We start from the raw sequence: 21,582 nt of genomic DNA, 5'->3' as shown, positions 1-21,582 counted from the left end.
TACAGCAGCATATTGGATCTAATCAGGTGCTTTTGTAGAATTATCACTTTGGTGTTAAGGCCAACCCATAAGTAAATTGGTTTGAAGGCCAAAAACTTAGTTGGTTTAAAAATTTGATCATATCTTTTAAACCGCTTGGAGTTTGGTTCTGAAAATTTTTTTGCAGGTTGGGTATGTATCCAAAATGTTCATTTTAATGTGATTTGCGAAAGTTATGATATTTTCTTTTTTTTTCATAAAAAGTCATTTCTGGTCGCAAATCAGCGTCTTTTTCAGAAAAACTTACATTTCTAGAAAGGGTTTTCAATTCTAATGGGGGTTCTTTTTTTTTTGTTTTGAATTTTGAGGTCGTATTAAGGATCAAAAACTCGATTTGATAAATTTGGCCTGTTTTGACAAAATCAATCTCAAGAGCGCAAATGAAGAGATTTTTTTAAATTTCTTACATTTTTGGAAAGCTCTCTGATTTTTAACAGGGGTCACTTCTTTTCATTTTTATTTTTGGATACGAAATCATAGCAAACAAGTCCAATCTTGTTGACTAGGTCAAAACCAAAGAGTAAAAATGAGAGCATTTGTGATTAACTTGCACTTTCTTTGCATGTACTTGGTTGGAAGATAAATTGGATTTTTGAAGCAACTCACCACTTTTTATTGCAGATTTTTACGTTATTTCACACTAACTTTTGGTGCTAACAAGTTGTGATTACAGGTTGCCATCTTTATGAAAAAAATTGAAACATTGCATAAAAAGAACGCATGTCAAAGCTTCAAATGCACAAGCGCTACTAACATTGTTTGCAGGGCTGCCCAAAGCATAAAAACTCAAAATTTTTTGCTTTTTTGTTTTCATGTGTGGCATTGACTAATTGTTCATTTTTCATAGGCACATAAAACTTGTGATTGGAGTCTTTTGGTAATAGGAGAGTATGCTCTTCACCCTTGTGGTGAATCAGAAATCTTGACTTGCCATTTGGTTTCAAAAGCAAGGGGTAACTGAATCTTCTTGGCTTGTTTGGGAGAAAACGATTGAAATAGGAGAGTATGCTCTTCACCCTTGTGGTGAACCAGAAATCTTGACTTCCAAAAGTTGATCCACTTTGTGTAGTTAGAATCCTTTAGAGGGCCTACTCTCGGACAACCTGAGAGGAACGACCCAAGTGGGGACAAGCAAATTACCCAGCTCTTCCAACCCACTATAAACTCAAGGCTATCAAGGACACAAAACTTTGGTAGACATAGTGTTTGTCTTCGCCTAGTATGATCACTTATGGGATTTCGACCATAGGGAGATCACTAGGCAAGAATGCTTAATGTACTCTTGTGATCGTGAGATCAGTTACTCATCGCAAGGTGAGGTGTCCCGTAATTGGGAGCAAGAGGAACACTATGAACGAAAGCCCTATCTAAACACCCTAAGTTAGTAACTACCTTTTTTAGCCGCTCAACTTCTTGGTGCAAGGATCGATCCTAGTGGACTACCCGAATCACCCTAAGATTTACACTCACCATATGTGTTCCCTTGGTTATGCTTATGGCATTTCCATGACAAAGCTAATATCTCTTGTGGGCAACCACTTGGTGTGAGGCGAAGGAGCATCAAGTGTGGGCCAAGTTGTTGAGTAATGAACCATGTCCTTAGGTAGATATTGCTTGATGTGTTCTCGAATGTGCTAGACCTGTGGAAATCTTTGGAAACATACACATGATGATAGTTATATGACTTTCTTTTAAGACCTCACATATGCTTGTATCATACAAGGTTGCTTTGTCCCTTGCTTGATTGTTTGAAGACTACTCCATGTGTCACTGTCTTGCTTGGAAAGAAATTGCTTTTGAACATCAAACTTGCTATGCTATCAATTATTGTCAAACTTTGTCAACCAAGTCAAAGCATCATGTCTTAAGATTTTTCTTGTGTTGCTTGCTAAGGGGAGTCTCATCATTTGACTTTGATTTGCTATGTCTCTTGTTTTTGAACATGCTTAAAGTGGCTCTTTGGTCTTAGCGCTCTTGGTCTTTCTATCTTCATGGTCTATGTCCACTTGCTAGTTATCTTTTTTGCTGAAATGGTTGCCTTGATTTCTTGACTACACTCTTGGGTTGGAGAGTTGTTCACTTGTCACCCCGCTTGCTCTATCTGTTTGGCTATTTGGGCATCTTGCCTAGCTATTGACTTGAGTCATTCATGTCGTAAATTTCTTGGACATATTGTTTGACAAGTCGCTTTAATCTCTCTCTACTATCTTGGCAAGTGAACACTCTACCTCCTATAGTTTCAACATCAAGTTATCTTCTAGGCTCTTTTATGCTTGGCGTTGCATCTAAAACTATGGGATCTAAACCTTGTGCTACCAAAATTCAACCGAATCTAGATGATCATGATATCCTCCATGTCACTAAAGAGTTTCAAGATCTATATGTGCAATACAAAGAACTAGAAGAGACAAATGATCTTTCTTACCTTCATCTCTCCAAGCGCATGACAAAAATGAAGTCTAAACTTGAGAAAAGGTTAGAGGAGAAGATTGCATCATTACATGAATCTTCCTTAAGGTCTTTACATGCATGTGAGTCACCTTCTTTGAGGTCATCCTCTTCTTCTAGGTCTACATGCTCTACTTCAAGACATCAAATGTCTTCATCTTCTAGATCTAAAGACCTCTTTAGAGAACAAGCAAGTGATACCTCCTTTGAGAATATGCCAAAATTTCATGATGGACCTATCTTTGACCAAGATAATGATGAAGACATGGATGCATACCATTCACTTGAGAAACAACAAGAAGATCCTAGACCTACTTCTAATAGAACTTTTGCTCCCTTGGAAGATTCTTATGATGACACTTTGCAAAAACTTCTTAGCAATAAGATCATCATGTTACCAAAGTCTAGCTCATATGGAAACCCATTCTTGGATATCTATTGTGCTTATCATCAACATAATGAGCATAGTACTTCAAATTGCATTGAGCTAAAACATAAAATCCAAGATCTTATTGATAATGGAATTATTGATACCTCTAATGATTCATGCGATGAGGATACTTTTCTTGAGCAAGATTACATTAATGAACCTATGTCTAGTAGTGGCTCCATTACATCTTCCACTTCTTCCAACACTCATGCATCTCCCAACACTTCAAATCTTTCCAACATGCCTCCATCAAATAAAGAACCTAATGCTTTCCACATTGACTATGTGTATCCTCAAGAGCTATCTCTAAAAGAAACTCAAGCTAACCTTCACTTGGTTGCAAACCTTTTCCATGCTACTAATCCTAAACATCCTCAACCTTCATGCACTACTATGCCTAATCCAAGCACTACTCCATTCACTCTTCATTCTCCCTTGTCCTTAGAAGTGGCTCCATGTCAAGAGGACTCTCAAAAAGAAAAAGCTATAAATGTCAAAAAAGATCAAGATCAAGCACCCTTTCATCTCTTTCAAGATTTTTCCCCTCCATATCTTATATCTTGTCCACCTCCTAAGTATGATGAAGATACCACTTCCATTATCTCCCTTGAGCTTACTAAAAATTATGAGAAAAGTTCTCTTCATATGCTATCCAAAGCTACTTGTCAAGATCAAAGTATCCCCTCATGTTCTACTCTCCGTATTGTTAGGAACCTGTGTGTTCCTTCTGTTTATTTTGTTAGAGTAGAGTTGTTGGACGCATATGCTTTGTAAGTCGTCCCGTGAGTTTATTTTATTATCCCACATGCATAGGTAGTATTACTTTTCTAGATCGTACCCAGTATATAAGAATAGGTTGAGGCCCTTGATGGGCAGGGACGAATTTATTGTATTGAGCTTGCTCAAAGGAGGTTACCCCCTCGAAGTGGCCTGCGATCAGTAGATTTATTCTGAGTTCTGCTATCACTTTGTATTTTGTTATTTCGAGCATTCTCACGATATTGCTATAAGGAGGTTCTTCTCATCTGGTATCAGAGCACTCTCTTGGGCTCGCTGGGTGGATATTACATCAAAATTTTTTCTGTCGTGGCCTTCAGGTTCCTCTCACTTCTAATATCTCTTGTTATTGCAATAACTCTTTTCAGTTGTTCTGTCTGTGAGTGAATTTTTCTAAGTCGACTGTTCAGAAGAAAAAAAAAAAAAAAAAGAGTAAAAATTTTTCTGTTTTTTAGTCGTAGCTTCCTTGTTTGCTTTCTGTTTCTGCTCATACTTCCGCAGAACGTCTGCAATATCATTTCGCATACTTCCTTCCTTGGCGACCCAACCCCAAATTTTACATATCAAAGCCCTAAATCCCTCATTTATCTAATTTTAGGGTTTGCCCTATCTTTTTCACCTCTCATCCAATCGCCACCAAACTGAGCCACAAGATTCAATTCCTCATTTTGCTCCCTTATCCCTCTTGGACTGTTCGCCTCATTTCGCCTCCCTACCCTTGAAACCCTCATTTTTCTTTTTCCCTTGTCCCCAGATAGTCTCCCACCACCCGTCGAACACCCATTTCCTATATGAGTTTTACCCAAATCCAAGTTTGACGTAACTAAAAAAGTTTTTGTTTCTCCTCTTCTACCCATTTCAAAAAAAAAAAAAAAAACAAACAAACAAATAAAAGAAGAAAAAAAAAAAAAAAAAAAAAAAAAAAAAAAACCTTGTTTTATGGTTGTTACGCGTACAGGAGCAAAAATCATGGAAGAGGAAATTGCATCCCTCAAAACCAGACTTCAAGATCTGGATGACAAAATTCTGGGTCTTAACTTTCAGCAGTCCGCCATGAGCCGAAACCATTCAGGAGATACTGGGTCCTCTTCTGGCAATTTCCGTGGACCAAAGCTTGATTTTCCACGCTTCGATGGTTCTGATCCGACTGGATAGATCTATAGGGCAGAGCAGTATTTCAGCTTGCATAATACTTTGGATAACCACAAAGTCTCCCTTGCATCTTTTCATTTGGAACATGAAGCTCTTCAATGGTTCCGTTGGTACATCAAGGCTAATGTAGGCCCAACGTGGAGCGAATTGTGCACCCTCATTTTGGAGCGCTTTGGCCCTAGTTCCTTTGATGATTTCACAGGAGCACTCACTAAACTGCGTCAAACAGGCACTGTAAGAGAATACCAGACAGAGTTTGAAAAATTAGCTAATCACACAGAGGGCTTGTCTGATGAATTCTTCCGTAGTTGTTTTGTCAGTGGTCTGAAGGATGCACTTCGCTCAGAAGTCAAAATGTTTCGACCTACTACAATGATGAAAGCCCTTGGGTTGGCTAAGTTAGCGGAAGACAAGATTAGTGCTCTACAACGCTCCAGATCTAATTTTGTTCCATTCAGAAATACAGGTTCTCACAACCCTCCAGTCATACCAGCTCCCAGAACTACTCCGATCAAGCACTTGTCTGAAACAGAGATGCGAGTTAGGCGAGACAAAGGGCTTTGTTATAATTGTGATGAGAAATGGTCTCGGGGCCATAGATGTGTTCAGCAAAAGCTCTATCTCTTGGATGTGGATTCTCCACCGGAACTGGAAGAATATGTAGATGCTCAGGAAACAGTGGATGCTGAGGTTGAGCCTCACCAGCCTGAACCTCCTTCCCCAGAAGCTCCACCAGAGATATCTGTCCATGCTTTGGCAGGAGTCACTACTCCACAAACCATGCGGGTCCAGGGTTTCTTCAAGAAGATCCCTCTTACTATACTCATTGATTCTGGTAGCACTCATAACTTCATTGATCCACGAATAGCCAAACAGGCTGATTGCTTTATCCATCCCTGCTCTAGCTTTGAAGTCATGATTGCCAATGGGGGCACTTTACCTTGTAAAGGGAAATGTCGCAATGTGCGTCTCTCTATTGGAGATTATAACATGCGCTCTGACATGTTTGCCTTACCCTTAGGTGGCTGTGATGTGGTTTTGGGTGCCCAATGGTTACGCACTCTTGGCCCCATTCTCTGGGATTTTGCTGAACTTTGGATGCAGTTTTCAGCCGAGGGGCACCAACACACTTTGAAAGGCTTACAACCAGGGTCTCTCAGCATCATCAGTTCACACCGTATGGAAAAACTTCTTAAGAAGAATTCACATGGTGTCATCGCTCAGCTCCATTCCATTCAGCTGCAGCCATCAGCAGTCTCTAGCACTCCTGCCGATCTCCAACACATTTTGGACAAGTATTCTGGTATATTTGCTGAACCTGTGGGATTACCTCCTTCTCGTCCAGAGGACCACCGTATTCAGCTCCTTCCTGGCAGTGTTCCACCCAACATCAGGCCCTACCGCTACCCATTTCATCAGAAGACCGAAATCGAGATACTTGTCCGTGACTTACTGAAGCAAGGTATTATTCGCCCTAGTACCAGTTCCTTTTCTTCTCCAGTTCTGCTTGTTCGCAAAAAAGATGGGTCATGGCGACTCTGCATTGATTTCCGAGCACTTAATCATCTCACTATAAAGGACAAGTTTCCCATTCCAGTTGTTGATGAACTTCTTGATGAACTTCATGGGGCTCATTTTTTCTCCAAGTCAGATCTTCGTTCTGGGTATCATCAAATTCGGGTTAATGAGGATATACCTAAAACTGCCTTCCGCACACATGATGGTCACTATGAATTTTTAGTCATGCCCTTTGGCCTCACGAATGCTCCTTCAACATTTCAGGCAGTGATGAATAACATATTTCGACCATACCTCCGGAAATTCATTCTGGTCTTCTTTGATGATATCCTCATATATAGCAAAACTTGGGCTGAGTATCTCCATCATCTGGAGCTTGTCTTGCAACTTCTCTCTGATCATCAACTCTGTGCAAAACTATCTAAATGTGTGTTTGGCCAGGAGGAAGTGGAGTATCTCGGGCATATTGTTGCACACCATGGAGTGCGGGTGGATCCTACAAAAATAGATGCCATGAAAACTTGGCCGCATCCTAAAACTCTCAAGAGCCTTCGGGGTTTTTTGGGGTTGACTGGCTACTACCGCAAGTTTGTCAAAGATTACGGGAAAATTGCAGCACCATTGACAGCTCTGTTAAAAAAGGATGCCTTCTCCTGGACCCCTGTTGCTGAGACTGCATTTGAACAACTGAAACAGGCTATGTGCAGTACACCTGTTCTCGCGATGCCAGATTTTTCCAAACCCTTCACTATTGAGAGTGATGCTTGCGGCAATGGATTGGGTGCTGTTCTCCTGCAAGATGACCATCCTATTGCGTTCACTAGCAAAGCCCTCTCTGGTAAGAATCTAGCCCTCTCTACTTATGAAAAAGAAATGATGGCTATTTTGCATGCTGTACAGAAGTGGCGGCCATACCTCTTAGGGAGTCATTTTTGCATCAGAACCGATCACCAAAGTCTGAAATACTTCCTGGAACAACGGGTATCCTCTCCTACACAACAGAAATGGGTCAGCAAACTCATGGGGTATGATTATGAGATCACCTACAAGAAGGGTAAGGAGAATATTGTGGCAGATGCTCTTTCTCGCACATTTGATAATCAAGCTTCCCTTTCCGCTATTTCTAAGCCCATTCCCAATTGGTTAGCGTCTGTTCAGCAGGGCTATGACAGTGACTCTTCTTTATCTCAAATCATTCACCAGCTAGCCAATAATCCTTCTGCTATACCACATTACTCTTGGGATGGTGCTTCTCTTCGATACAAGGGTCGGCTAGTGCTTCCTCAGAACCCAGCTCTACATCAGGCTATTTTTTATGAACTCCATGCTTCTCCTTCAGCAGGGCACTCAGGCTTCCTCAAAACTTATGAGCGAGCAAGGAGAAACTTCTTTTGGAAAGGAATGAAACAGACGATTCAACAGATGGTGGCTGAATGTGATACTTGCCAACGCCACAAGGGTGAAACGACCCTCCTTCCTGGCTTGCTCGAACCATTGCCCATCCCTACACGGATTTGGACTGATATTTCTATGGATTTCATTGAAGGGCTTCCTAAATCCGGTGGCAAGACAGTGATCTTGGTTGTGGTTGATCGTCTCTCGAAATATAGTCATTTTTGTGCCCTCAGCCACCCCTATACTGCCTCCTCTGTTGCACAAATCTTCATGGACCAGATATTTCGTCTTCATGGACTCCCTTCTTCCATTGTCTCTGATCGTGATGCAACTTTTACCAGTCATTTTTGGACTGAACTGTTTCAGAAAACTGGCACCAAACTGAAGATGAGTTCGGGCTATCACCCACAAACTGATGGTCAAACGGAAATTGTCAATAAATGCTTGGAAACTTATCTTCGTTGCTTCACTTCCGAACAGCAACATCAGTGGGCCAAGTGGCTCCCTTTAGCTGAATGGTGGTACAATAGCTCTTACCACACTGCCTCTAAAATGACTCCATATGAAGCAGTCTATGGTCAGGCACCTCCAATGCTCCTTCCCTACACTCCCAACAGCTCACCAGTCCAGGCAGTTGACATAGTTCTCCGCAGCAGGGATCAGATTCTTCGTACCTTACAGGATAATCTTCACATGGCCCGTAATCGGATGAAACAGCAAGCAGATCAACACCGTTCTGAGCGCTCATTTCAAGTTGGGGATATGGTTTTTCTTCGTCTACAGCCATACAAACAATCCTCCCTAAAGCTGAAAGGGCGTCATAAGCTGGCCCCAAAATTTTATGGGCCTTATCAGGTTCTGCAGAAGATTGGTTCAGTTGCTTATAAACTGGAACTTCCTCCTTCTTCCCGCATTCATCCAGTTTTTCATGTTTCTTGTCTAAAGAAAGTTCTGGGTACCACTGTCAGAGCACAAACTACTCTCCCTGAAATGGATACGGAAGGATCCATTATCCTGGAGCCGGTGGCAATCATTGACCAGCGCACTCGCCAGCTTCGCTCTCGCTCCATCTCTGAGGTCTTGATTCAGTGGCATGGCATGCAACCAGAGGATGCTACCTAGGAACCCCTTCTTCAGATTCAACAACAATTTCCACACCTTAAGCTTTGAGGACAAAGCTTTTTTCTAAGGGAGAGGGGATGTTAGGAACCTGTGTGTTCCTTCTGTTTATTTTGTTAGAGTAGAGTTGTTGGACGCATATGCTTTGTAAGTCGTCCCGTGAGTTTATTTTATTATCCCACATGCATAGGTAGTATTACTTTTCTAGATCGTACCCAGTATATAAGAATAGGTTGAGGCCCTTGATGGGCAGGGACGAATTTATTGTATTGAGCTTGCTCAAAGGAGGTTACCCCCTCGAAGTGGCCTGCGATCAGTAGATTTATTCTGAGTTCTGCTATCACTTTGTATTCTGTTATTTCGAGCATTCTCACGATATTGCTATAAGGAGGTCCTTCTCACGTATCCACTTCAAAATTGTGCTCAAGCTTCAAGTGCTTCTATTAAAAATGTTGTTCCTATCAAAGGTATTCATGAGTCTATTGATGACCTTGACCATGTTGCTCATTCTAAAGAGGTTGATATCCCTTCCCACTATCCCTTTGCATCTTCTAAATCTATCCTTGGTCCTTATCCATCTAAGCTAAAGCATTCAAACCTTCCATCCATATTGGGGCCTTATGTTCCTCCATCTCCTACGTTCACTCATAGCTCATTCCCTAGCTCTCCTATATTACCTCAAGATCAACAAAGACACTCATCCTTGATGACTTTTCACCCATCTATACATCTAAACCAGTCATATCATCCTTATTCATCCACAAATTCCAATTCCTTTGGAAGTGAGAATAAACATAAGAATCCATTGAAAAATGAAGATCACTATGTCCCATCTAATCGACATGTGAATGCTAAGAAGGAAAATGCACAAAAGAGACTACAAAGGTCCACTATTAAGAGAGCTAAATCAAAGAAAATGTGGGTTCCTAAATCCATCATTGAAGAAATGAACTCTCAAGCACCCAAAGAACGAGGAAAATCTAAAGCTATGTGGATTTCCAAGTCTCTTTTAAAAGACTTGAATATTGAAAATACTTCAAAGTTGACATTCAAGCTTCCAAAGGCTTCCATTCCATCTTCTTCCAAAAATCTTCCTAAAAATATTCCAAAACCTTCCACTCCACTTTTTTCCAAATCTCTTCTACCACCTCATACATCTAAACCTCAAGCTATTTCATCCATGATTTCTCCATCATTCCAATACCCTTCAACGTGTGTGTCAATGTTGATCTTGTCCAATATTTTAGCTACCCACGTGAAATCCTCTAAAGCTTACACCTCCTTTCTATACATGAACTCTTATCCTCCATATATTCTTCCTACTACCATTTCCCTTTCATCACCCTATCAACATCTTTGAGCATACCAGTCTATGGTCTCGGCTTATCATGACTTATCTTTTCTATAGGAGCACTATCTACAAAAAGCTTGAGCTCTTTCCAAAAAAAAAAAAAAAACAAAAAAAGAAAAAAAAATAGAAAAAAATGAATAAAAGAAAAAAATGAAAACGTGCCTTGGTGAAAACCACTTCTTGTGGCACTTTGGTAGCAAAAGTAAAGAGAAATAAATTTATCCTATGGTAAAAACTACTTCTTGTGGCACCTTGGATAAGTACCATGATGAAAACCTGGCAAACAGGCGTCATGCATGATTCTTCCATCATCCATCTATCCCCTCTTCTCTCTTTGATCTTAACAATGTTAAGCTATCTTTGCATATTGGCTATCTTATCCATGAGATTCTCTATTTGTGCTTTCTCATTCCCTCATAGCCTCCATCTTGAGCTTTATTGCTCTATCCAATTGCTATCCTATCTAGTTGACCCCTTGGTCTTGATCATAATAAATGAAACATGGTTCTCATAGGTCTCTTGACATGGCTACTCTTTTGGACTACATGCTTTCATGCTATCTTACTCATTAGCTTCCATCGCTTATCTTATATGCTATCGCACTTGTTGGCTTCACCACTTATCCTACACGCTATCTTTCTCATTACTTCCATTGCTTATCCAAAACATGCTTCATATGACTATTTCACCTCTTTCCCTAGCTTGGGTACTCTTGAGGAGTCAGTCCTTGAGGATCACTTTCACTTGCTTCACATTCCTTTCTTATGCATCTTTTCTTATCTATCGGCTTGTTTCTCCATCATGTCCTATACCTTGCTAGACATTGGGAGAAAATGATGTGATCTTGCTTGAGAACTAGTGATCTCTAAATTATTCTAAAAAATCTAAAAAATCATATATGATGCTGAAAAAAACCTAAAAATCAAAAAAAGTCCTAAAAAAATATGTCAAGTGGTGAAAACCTGGCAACATGCGCTACTTGAAACCCTTGCACCTATGTCTATCAATCTCAATCATCCACTTCGCTACACATTTCCTAGCTTGGAATTGTTTCCTGTCCTCATCTTGGGGGCACAACTTCTTAGCCTATTGAGGTATTCTTGTGCATTAGGGTTTCTTTGACAACTCACAAAATAGTGTTTCTCAACACTTCCCCCACCTTGACATCAAGTGTTTTTTAACACTTTACAGATAGTTTACCTACGGTCTCCGATGTCGCAATATTTCTCACTATCAGAATCAAGTCTTGAAGAAATGGCCAAGTGACTTGCACACACCCACTTTAACATTTAAACGACTGAGCTATGCTGATATTTATCTACTTTGTGTGCTGTCTATGATGATTTCTTTGCCATGTGTTCCCTCCCTAATAGTCTTTCGAGGATGTCATTGACTAGAAGACTGGGGGCATGGGGCATGTCTTCTTGATTTCTGCTTGTGGGTATACTTTGTTTGTCTATAGTGTTGTAAGCATTTATGCTGGTCCTATTCAACACGTTGACTTACAAATGTATCATCCTTGACTGTTTTGCAAGACCGCACTCAGGGTTTATCCTGGCGCTTATGCCTTGATACAGGTGTAATCTTGCTAAATTAAACTTAGGGAATCTAATCGTGTAGTTATCTTGACTTACATGTCTCTGATGCTTAGATTGGATTTCCACATACCTATCTAATATCGATCATATTCATATCCTCATAGTTATACTAGTGATGGTTGTATGATCTCATGATGTCCCTAATAAATGCTCAATGATGAAATTAAGAGTATAAATGTTATGCACTTCTTGCTAGTAAACCACTTTTCATATTAGCTTGCATTTTAGGTTCATTTTCTAGCTTAGTCTTGCATTCTTGCATATGGGGAGAGCTCTCTATTCATCTTTTTGTGGACATATCAGCTAACTCCTTTCATATATTTCTTTACTTTCTTCTTGTTCATGTCTTTTCACTTTCTTAATCTTTCGCTTCATCTCTTTTCTATCTTGTCATCACATTATATAAAGTTTTGACCTCTTAAATAATTTTGACGTGCTAGATTCATTTTCGGGATCGAAATCCAAATTTGAGTTCATCTTGATGATCAAAATTGTCTTTTAAAATTCTACTTTCTTCTGAGCAGTTAGCTGAACTTTTGAGGTCTAATCTCTGAATCATCACTGGGGCATCTTCATTTCTTCATGTCTTCATCATTTCCATACTTCATATCTACTTAAATTCACTATTTCATGTCTAAAATCACCTTTCTACTCATTTCAACCTTATTTTTATGCTATATCCTTCAAGGTCAACTCTAGTCAAACTGGGGCATTTTATCAATTTTTTTATATAGTCATTCTTGGGTTCTAATCATCTATCTGTCATCTTGGACATTGCTATATTCTAATTTTCTCATTTCTAGCCAGTTTTTGCATCCCCTTACCTCATCTCAATTTCGATCCCGAGGGGGCAAAAATACTCTATCACTGCTTAGGAGCATTTGTTTGATCTTCTCACTTGCTCTCACTCTATCTGCTTTTCTAAGTGTTAGTATTCTTCTTGAATTCTGACATCATCTTTTCCTAGTGTTCAGTACTACCACTATCAGGCTGTGCATTCAGGACTTGCTATCTATTTTTGCATTTCATTCTTTGAAATCAGATATCTATATCTATCACCACCTACTTGGCTTTCTATTTTCTTTGACATAATGTGTTCCCAAATCGATCACGCATTAGTCAAAGAGGGGCAAATGTAATCACCTAAAAATGGTCATCTAGACTATTAGTTGATTGTTACAGCTATCTATTTCTTAGGAGCATTTGTTTGACCTTATCACTTGCTCTCGATCTATTCGCTTTGCTAGATGTTAGAATTCTTTTCGGATCCTAACATCATCTTCCTAATGTTCAATACTACCGCTATCAGGCTGTGCATTTAGGACTTGCTATCTATTTCTGCATTTCATTCTTTGGAATCAGATATCTATATCTATCATCGCCTACTTGGCTTCGATTTTCTTTGACGTAATGTGTTCCCAGATCGATCACGCATTAGTCAAAGAGGGGCAAATGTAATCACCTAAAAATGGTCATCTAGACTATTAGCCCCCTTCTCAACATTTTGGCTAAATTAATTTAATCATTTACCTAGACCAAATTGCTAATAATCAATTTATTTGATTATAACCTATAGTTTGACTATGCTATCCTAAGTTCATTATTTGATTAAAAGAACATGTCCCCTTTTAATTAAATAAAACACCCCATTCTTCTAACCCACTTAAAGTGCACACATAAAGTCCTTTTTCTATTTTACAATTAAAAGAAAAGGCTTGTGAGACTTTTGTCTTATATGACAAGTCAACTTATATTCTATTGGTTGACTTGTGTGTGCACATGGATCACTCCTCTTTTTGAATTCCACCGTTGATCATCCACCATCTTCATCTTGATCTCTACCGTCAATACATCTTTAAAAGGGAGAGAGCTTTCACCCTCAATCCATCCATCTTTTGAATATTGTTATGCTGCAGGTTTTCTAACAGGTTTCTTTGGAGCTTTGTGGAGAACTTCTATTTCTTGTCTACATTCTCTCATCCATGGCATCATGGCATTCCAGCTTAGCTTAGCTTTCATTTTTACGTGTAGCTTAATCTCACATAGCTTAAATAATGGTATTGTAACACTCTCATTCACATTCTAGCATAGCTGCACTTTTCATATTCATTCTAATTTAATCTTTAGTTGCATTGCATTCTTGAGGAACTCCTTGGGACATTTGCATTCTTGCATCTTGTCTTTGGAACCTCCCATTGCATGGTTTACTAGCAAGAAGAGTATCTCTAAGGCTCATCTGAGAGCCCTTGAACTTGAAATACACTCTCTTGCACTCCATGGATAGGGAGCTCTAAGCCGGCATCCAAGCATTCCAAACTCATGGAATCGTTTGGATAGAAGGGTTTAGAGTGTGTCACACTTTCGAGTGTACAGGTTGAACGAAGTATAGCTAGGATTTGAAGGATATTGATTTACATCAAGACTTCTGAAGACATTTATTGTTTTTATCAGCCATTATGGTCATCCTTTGAGACAACTGCACCATTTACAAGTTGTTGAGTTTCCATCCTTGCTTTCGGGTATGTGAGGATTCATTGTGATTTGTAATAAACCCCAAATCGAAGTAATCAGTTTGCAGTTGTAGCTTTATCAAACTTATATCAGACTTAATTTGATACTAATAAAGTGGTCTTTCATTGAGATATTTGTTATTTTTATGCATTTCTTGCTCTTTCATTTCCACATGTTCTCTCATCCTTTGTCATTCAAAACAATCGAAGTAATCAGTTTGCAGTTGTAGCTTTATCAATCTTATAACAGACTTGATTTGAGGCTAATACTATGGTCTTTAATTGAGATATTTGTTATGTTTTATACATTTCTTGCTCTTTCATTCCACATGTCCTCTCATCTTTTGTCATTCAAAACAAAACATCAAAAACAAAACAAGAACTCAGAAAACAAAATGTCAAACATCCAAAATTGGGAAAAAAAAAAAACAGATTGAGTGGGGGTTCTTAAATTTGACTTGGATTTTTTCCTTGCTTAACTCAAACATAACCTACTGACCTTGGCTAAAACCAAACTAAATAAAACTCTTTAATTATAAATAAAACTGCAGGGATTGCATATTTTCATTGGTTCTATAGATGTAGTTCTTAGTCACCCTGCATTTCATTCCCTGTTTAGGAACAGATATCACTCTACAATTTGTCTATCGTAGTTTAGATCATCGGATTGGTAACACAGAAGATCACAAGTTTAATTCTTTGAACTTGCAGTGAGACCCTATACTTCCCTTTTTTTTGAAAACTTACCATAGTTCCACAATTTTTCTTGATTTGGAGAGGAGGTGATGGGGAACCAAGGGTCTGGGTTTGGGAATGATGACCAGACATAGGCAAGGAAGCAATGCAATATGTATAGTACTTAAAAATCAAGGAGTAAATATAGGAAATAAAAATGAAACTTTGGTAGACTAAAAAAACTACTAAACAAAAAAAAGAGAGTGATTATTGCACTAAACATTAACAATGAAAATATTGAATTCAAAATTTATAATACAATTATATCTAATATTGCATAATGACAATTACAATGTTAAAAATGACAAAATGACCTAATGCCTTTAATCATCCCCAAAGATCTCATCAAACTCCTCATCACTAGAATTGTTGGACTCCAACCTCAAGCTCCTCGAAACCAATATTAACCAACATTAACTACATAGCATCATCATCAACTTGTGATGTCTCCTACATCTCTAAATCACATCGAATCGTCAAACTCTCCTTCTACTTAAGTGTGTTGCAGTCACTAAGACACAAGGCACTATGTACAGCTACAATTTTCTCTACCCTCCTAGAGATACATTTACTACTCTTAATGGAGTGGATGAAACTATGAAACACCAATTCTCTCAACAACAAAAGAGCTAGAAATCTAGGAAAGAAAACAAATGGCAAAAGGTAGTCAATGATGTAGACCCATGCATAGTCCTCTGAAAAATTGTGTCCTCATATGCCATAGCCTCCATCTCAACTTCCTCTAAATATCCACTAAAAGTGGCAAATTTTGTCCACTCAACACAAATGAAATTGGCATATGTTGAATCATGTATCTTCTTGATAGCCTTCATGAACCCCTCTTAGCATCGTGTATAGGTGTAATTATGTTAGGCATTTATACATAACACTTTGGGCTTAGTGCATAAGCAAGCATATGCAAGGAAAATGTTGAGCTTCTCCCATCTACTACAAACGACTTACTAAATGAGTTCATTGTAGGATTGCAATGTGGGGCCTTTGTGTTGAACAAACTTCATTTGGTCAACTATCAATAAATACCTACACATCTCCAAGGCTAGGTGCATTATCATACCCATATCTAATCACTTAAACAACCAAGTAATGATGGAGGCAATATATTTTGAATCACCGTAAAAATATTACACTTCACCACCTCATCCACCCTCTTCTCATGCTTTGTCTTAGACTCAAGCCACCAATTCCATTCTCCTACCATAACCATTAGTTGTAATGCCTCTTACAACTCAAGCATTCTCTCGAAGGGAATAAAGTATGATGCATATCTAGTCTCTACAAGTTTCAAAAATTCCTTCTAGGGGATGGTCATGAAAAAATACATGTGAAATATGGTGGGTGTAGATGAACATTTGTGAATCTCTACCATTACCAACAATTGCTCTAATCCAGCCAATTTTCCCATGTTCTTAAGTGCATTATTCATAGCATGCACAAGGAGTCTACCGATCATGTCGATTGGTTGTCCAACTAATTTTTTTGAATCTTTACACACATGGACTACGCCTATCATTATGTACGCCACATTTTGCGGCCCAACCATCTGTATTGCATCTTTAAGGATGTAAAATTGAAAATGGCTATCCTTGAAATGCCGTAAATAATCAACAGTAACAACCCAATGGAGACATGAATCCTCAATACATGTAATTGTGACATTGATGAGTAGATGATGCCAACTGTCCATTCACTCATCTATGACTATGCTACATCCACTTGTGACCTAGCATTCCTTCATTTTCTCCATTAAAATATTAATGTTAGAATAGTTCTTATCCAAGATTGTTGTTCTCAATTTAGTCCCCCCTAGTGGCACATAGAACAGTCTTTGCCTTATTTTCTTTGCCCCATACTCCTTTTAATGAGAAAAAATCATATAAAATAAGAAGAAATTTCCTAAGGCATTATTTCCCTTGTGCATCACTTGCACATTGAATAAGTTTACAAGCATGTTCTAGGCATCACCAAACGCCCTTAAATTCCCTACTTGATTGAACAAAAGTCAATTGATAGGAAGAAAAAAAATGACTTTGAACTTGATTGAATGAAGATCAATTGATCAAAGACCAGAATATTCAGTTTGATATGGATTTTGATGAAACTAAACATTTGTTCTAAGATAATGATTTGAATGAATAATCAAATTGATATGGATTTTTATGAAACTAATTACCGTCAAGAAGTTGATCGAAATAATTGACTTGATATGGATAATTGAATAAGTTTACAAGTATGTTCTGGGCATCACTAAATGCCCTTATATTCCCCCTTAGGCTCTACTGCACTTGAACTAAAGAAATATAATATGTGCATGTGGTCTTTGCAAAGTAGTAGAATTAGTATATAAAGATCCCTCCCGTTGGTGGCAAAGTAGCAAACGTAGACGCATTTTCTTCACTAGCACCCCCGAAATTACTTAGCCCAATATATGAAATGTTTTTTCTAGTTTGCCAAATACTTTTACACGTTTGCTACAAACATGGAGGCTAAGGCCCCCCAATCATCCCAAATTTTCTTGTAACTTCGTTTCAAATTGTTGTAAAATGAAGTATTTTAAGTAGAAGGGCAAATAATATTTGCATTCCAACTAGAACTAGGTATTTCACCCCTCCCTACTTGTGTACTTGGATTATTGAATGCATTATCAGCATTGATTCTTCAAATTCAACCTCTTGAAGCTCAAACTCATCCCCACTCATGTTGCAAGAACTCCTATTCATTTCAAATTGTTGTAAAATGAAGTATTTGAAGCAGAGGGGCATCTAATATTTGCATTCCAAATAGAACTAGGTATTTCACCCCTCCCTACTTGTGTGCTTGGACCATTGAATGAATAATCAGATTTAATTTCAACTACAACCTCTAAAGGTTCAACCTTATCCTCACTCATGTTGTGAGAACTCGTGCTCATAATGATACTAGAAGATACAACTATTAATTTTATAAATTTATAATTCCAAAATTAAAATTCAAACCTTGCATAATTTAAGGGATTGAGATAGATTTTCTTTTTCTTTTTTCTTACTTCAAGTCAAATGCAACAAAAATACAAAGAACATGCAAATGGGAATCCTTGCTCTTTACTTTTACCACACAAGGATTTCACTTTTACTGTCCTAATATTAAGTTGCACAAAGTATAGAAGTAAAGAATACACAAAAGTTGAAATCCTAATTCGACAAAAAAAGAACATTTAAATAGTTAAAGATTGTTGTTGAAAATTTTTAAATATAAATATGATTAGTATTCAATTGTAAAAACTAGAATAATGAACATATATTGAAATTCGTGATAACATAAATTATAAAGCTCGATTAATTACTAAAATTGTTGGCTAAAATTAGTGATTACTAATTAGTTACTAAATTGAACAATGAAAGAAAGAGTTATGAAAGGAACCTACTTTGAGACTTGAATAATGCTTTCGATCATTTGATCAACAATGGATAGATGTCACTATTCTCACTTGTTCTTCTTCTCACTATTCCTCAAGCTCAATGCCCTTGCTTACAATATTTCTCTCTCTTGCAACTTACTACTGCAACTTTCAACTTTTTTGTTGATACTTGGGAGTGATTCAAAATTACTCTTAGGTGCCTATTTGTATAATGTCTGTAGGTGTTCAGGATTTGAATGGGGCCCATAGGCCACTAGGGTTATGGATTATGGCATACAATTCAAAAATATAATTTTTTAACTGAACCTTTTGATTCTTTTGTCATCGGGGATGGCTAGCAGTCCCTGGGACAATTAAGACATTCTTGGGAGTTTCCTGGATGTCTCAAGGGCATCCAAGGCTCCCCAGGCAGTACCTGACTGAGGAAAACATCCCAATAATATCCGCCATTAACAGAACATCTTAGCAACAACCCTTGGTCTTGAGTCATCGGGGATGGCTAGCAGTCCCTGGGACAATTAAGACATTCTTGGGAGTTTCCTGGATGTCTCAAGGGCATCCAAGAGTCCCCAGGCAGTACCTAACTGAGGAAAACATCCCAAAAATATCCCCCATTAACAGAACATCTTAGTAACAACCCTTGGTCTTGAGCATGACAGCAACATTGCAAGAGGGGCATCCCCTCCAAGTCCCTGTGCCACTGAAATGTCCCATCCTAGAAACATAGAGATTTTAGGGGGAACGTGTCCCCCTAGAACACTAATATTTACCTATTCCATGAACTTCCTGAAAACACTAATTGTGTAAACTTGTATTATTCTCCTTCCTGAAAGGGTTGCTGTGATCTGTCCTCATGATTTTAAAATGCCAGAAAATTAAAGACTTCCTAAACAAAACATAAAAACTCACAGAAAACAGCCAAAACAAAGGCACGATGAATGCTAATTTTGTTCATATAATGAGTAGTGTCAATATATTAAATCCCATATGGCATGAAATGAAAACTAAATCTAGAAGGAAATCTGAACCCAGTGCGCTTTGATAAATTTAGTCCTACATTCAATGAAACACAAGATTGCTTCACAGTGGGAAAAAAGAAGAATACGAGATTGGGAATTACCAGCTGGCTTAGAAAATCGTTCTGAAATTTGGCCTCGGACTCTATTGCCTGAGCTACCTGCAAATAGGTAGAGGAGCATCATTGGTTTTTTTTTTTAAATATACGAAAAACTGAATAATCAACATAAGGAAAGTTTGAGTTAGAAACTCAAATCAAAATATCCAATTCTTTGCGTTTGTAAAGATAGTTTCAATCATAGCACATGTAATTAGAAACATAACTCTGATACATCGCTTACATTTTTCAGCCCTAAAACCTTGTGATGAAGATCAGAAATCGTGTCATCGACGTCTCCGTGAATTGGGTCAACCCTCAATTGAAGCTCCTCGCTCTGGGCGTTATTCGATCTGCTACTTAGCCCTTGTCTGAAACGCCCATGACATAATGTCATATTCGTAGCTTTTTAAAGCCATGGAATATTATATGCCAATAGACAGAATCGATGAAAGCAAGAAGAAAAGAGGATGAATAAAATGATTAGTATTACCTTGAACGAAAGGGCCCTGTACCAAAGGACGCCATCGTTTCTTCAAGGTTTTTCTTAAAACTCCATTATTGAAAAGCTTGCAACGATGGTGAGCGTCTGGAATCTTTTTAATTACTTCCCAACAGAGTATACCTGTTGTGGTTTTTCTGTTGTGGTTTTTGAATCTTCGCTCTTTTAGTAGCAGGTCATACCATATAGGGGTTTTAATATTAAGTAGCTTAGGCCGCCTCCTTTGCGGACGGGGACTCCAAGACACGTTTTTGTTTCTTTTTTCTTTCTTCCTGTCCCGAGTTGTAATAATAGTTTTTTTTTTTTTTTTTTTTCAATGAATAGTGTTCTTTTCTATTAATAAAATATATTCAGATTATAATTCACAAAAAAAAAGTCGAGGGATACAAGATCACTTTGCGAATGAGTTCACACAGCTAAAGTTGGACTAAAAACACAGCCACAATAAGAAACAGAAACTATTCATCAAAAAAAACTGTTATGTTCCCAACCTGCCTCCCAATCCTAAAGATGATTGGGGTTTTCAAGACAAAGATGATCCACCACCCTCAGCTGGCACTGCTTTGGCAGCCTAAGTTGTAATAATAGTTGATGATTGATGAATGAAAGAAATGAATGGATGAATAAAAGCAATGAATTTAATAATGTCCATGAGGCCCGAGCAGCCTATGGGATTGCCTAAAAATAGTCAAGGCATCGGAACCCTAGTTCTTTGGAAGTTGTTCCTTGAGATCTGTTCTTCCATAGTGAATGTTGACCACTAAGTTTGTTGACCTGTCAAGCTGTGATTCCTCAAAAAGAGTAACTAGGTTGCCCGTTTCTAAAATATCCACATAGCTAGGGTGGATGTCATTGTAGGTAGGGCAGTCTAAGATCAAATGTCATTCTATCTCCACCATTCCCATGTTGCAAAATAGGAAGACCCTCTCTTCCCATTCTTCTTTTGGAATTATCCATCTCTCGGTTTGACACCTCAAATGATGTGAGCTTGTTCCAAGTTGTGCAATGATCATTTTGGCTTTCGAGCTAAGATTTACTCCTATATACGCCTTCTCTTCAAGATCCCTCATTGGGTTGAATTCTTTAATATAATAATCTTTTTGCACCCATTTTGATTTGTCCGTATAAGGCTCCTGAATTTTTCTTTTGTAAACTTTTGTATTCCATCAATGTTATCTGGGCAGTCCTATATTAATATTCCATTTTTCCATCCACTTGATATTTTGTTTCATCCACGAATTTTTTCTTCTATCCAGTTTTTCCTCTACGATCAATTTGGGTCAATGATGTGCTTCCATACTTTGAATTTTCTTTAAATAGCATATTAACCAAACCATAACTAAAGCCTCAATAGGAAGCATACCTATTTCTGCCATTAGGATCTCGTAGGGGACCATGGACTTAATTTTGAGACTATTGGTAATTAAATGTTTTTGGATTCTTTCCACCTATCTCCATTTCTAACTTGACAAGCTATTG

At 38.2% G+C, this 21,582-nt stretch overlaps 1 protein-coding gene across 1 annotated transcript in view; it reads right to left on the bottom strand.

The window, feature by feature from the left end:
* LOC149573104 (bet1-like protein At4g14600) overlaps positions 1-20,276 on the bottom strand; it is a 50,399-nt gene extending 30,123 nt beyond the window's left edge. Inside the window, exons 1-3 of the mRNA XM_089814281.1 lie at positions 20,095-20,276; positions 19,846-19,972; positions 19,608-19,664 (exon numbers count right to left, since the gene is read on the bottom strand). Coding sequence (XP_089670407.1) covers positions 19,608-19,664; positions 19,846-19,972; positions 20,095-20,129 — 219 coding nt within the window. The 5' untranslated portion in view covers positions 20,130-20,276. The remainder of the gene's footprint in view (positions 1-19,607; positions 19,665-19,845; positions 19,973-20,094) is intronic.
* Positions 20,277-21,582: the final 1,306 nt, after the last annotated feature.

The sequence above is a fragment of the Cupressus sempervirens genome, chromosome 2, assembly GCF_028749045.1.
Source record: "Cupressus sempervirens isolate cs-2001-9-10 chromosome 2, ASM2874904v1, whole genome shotgun sequence".
Lineage (NCBI taxonomy): Eukaryota > Viridiplantae > Streptophyta > Pinopsida > Cupressales > Cupressaceae > Cupressus > Cupressus sempervirens.
This window is presented reverse-complemented; position numbering and strand designations above follow the sequence as displayed.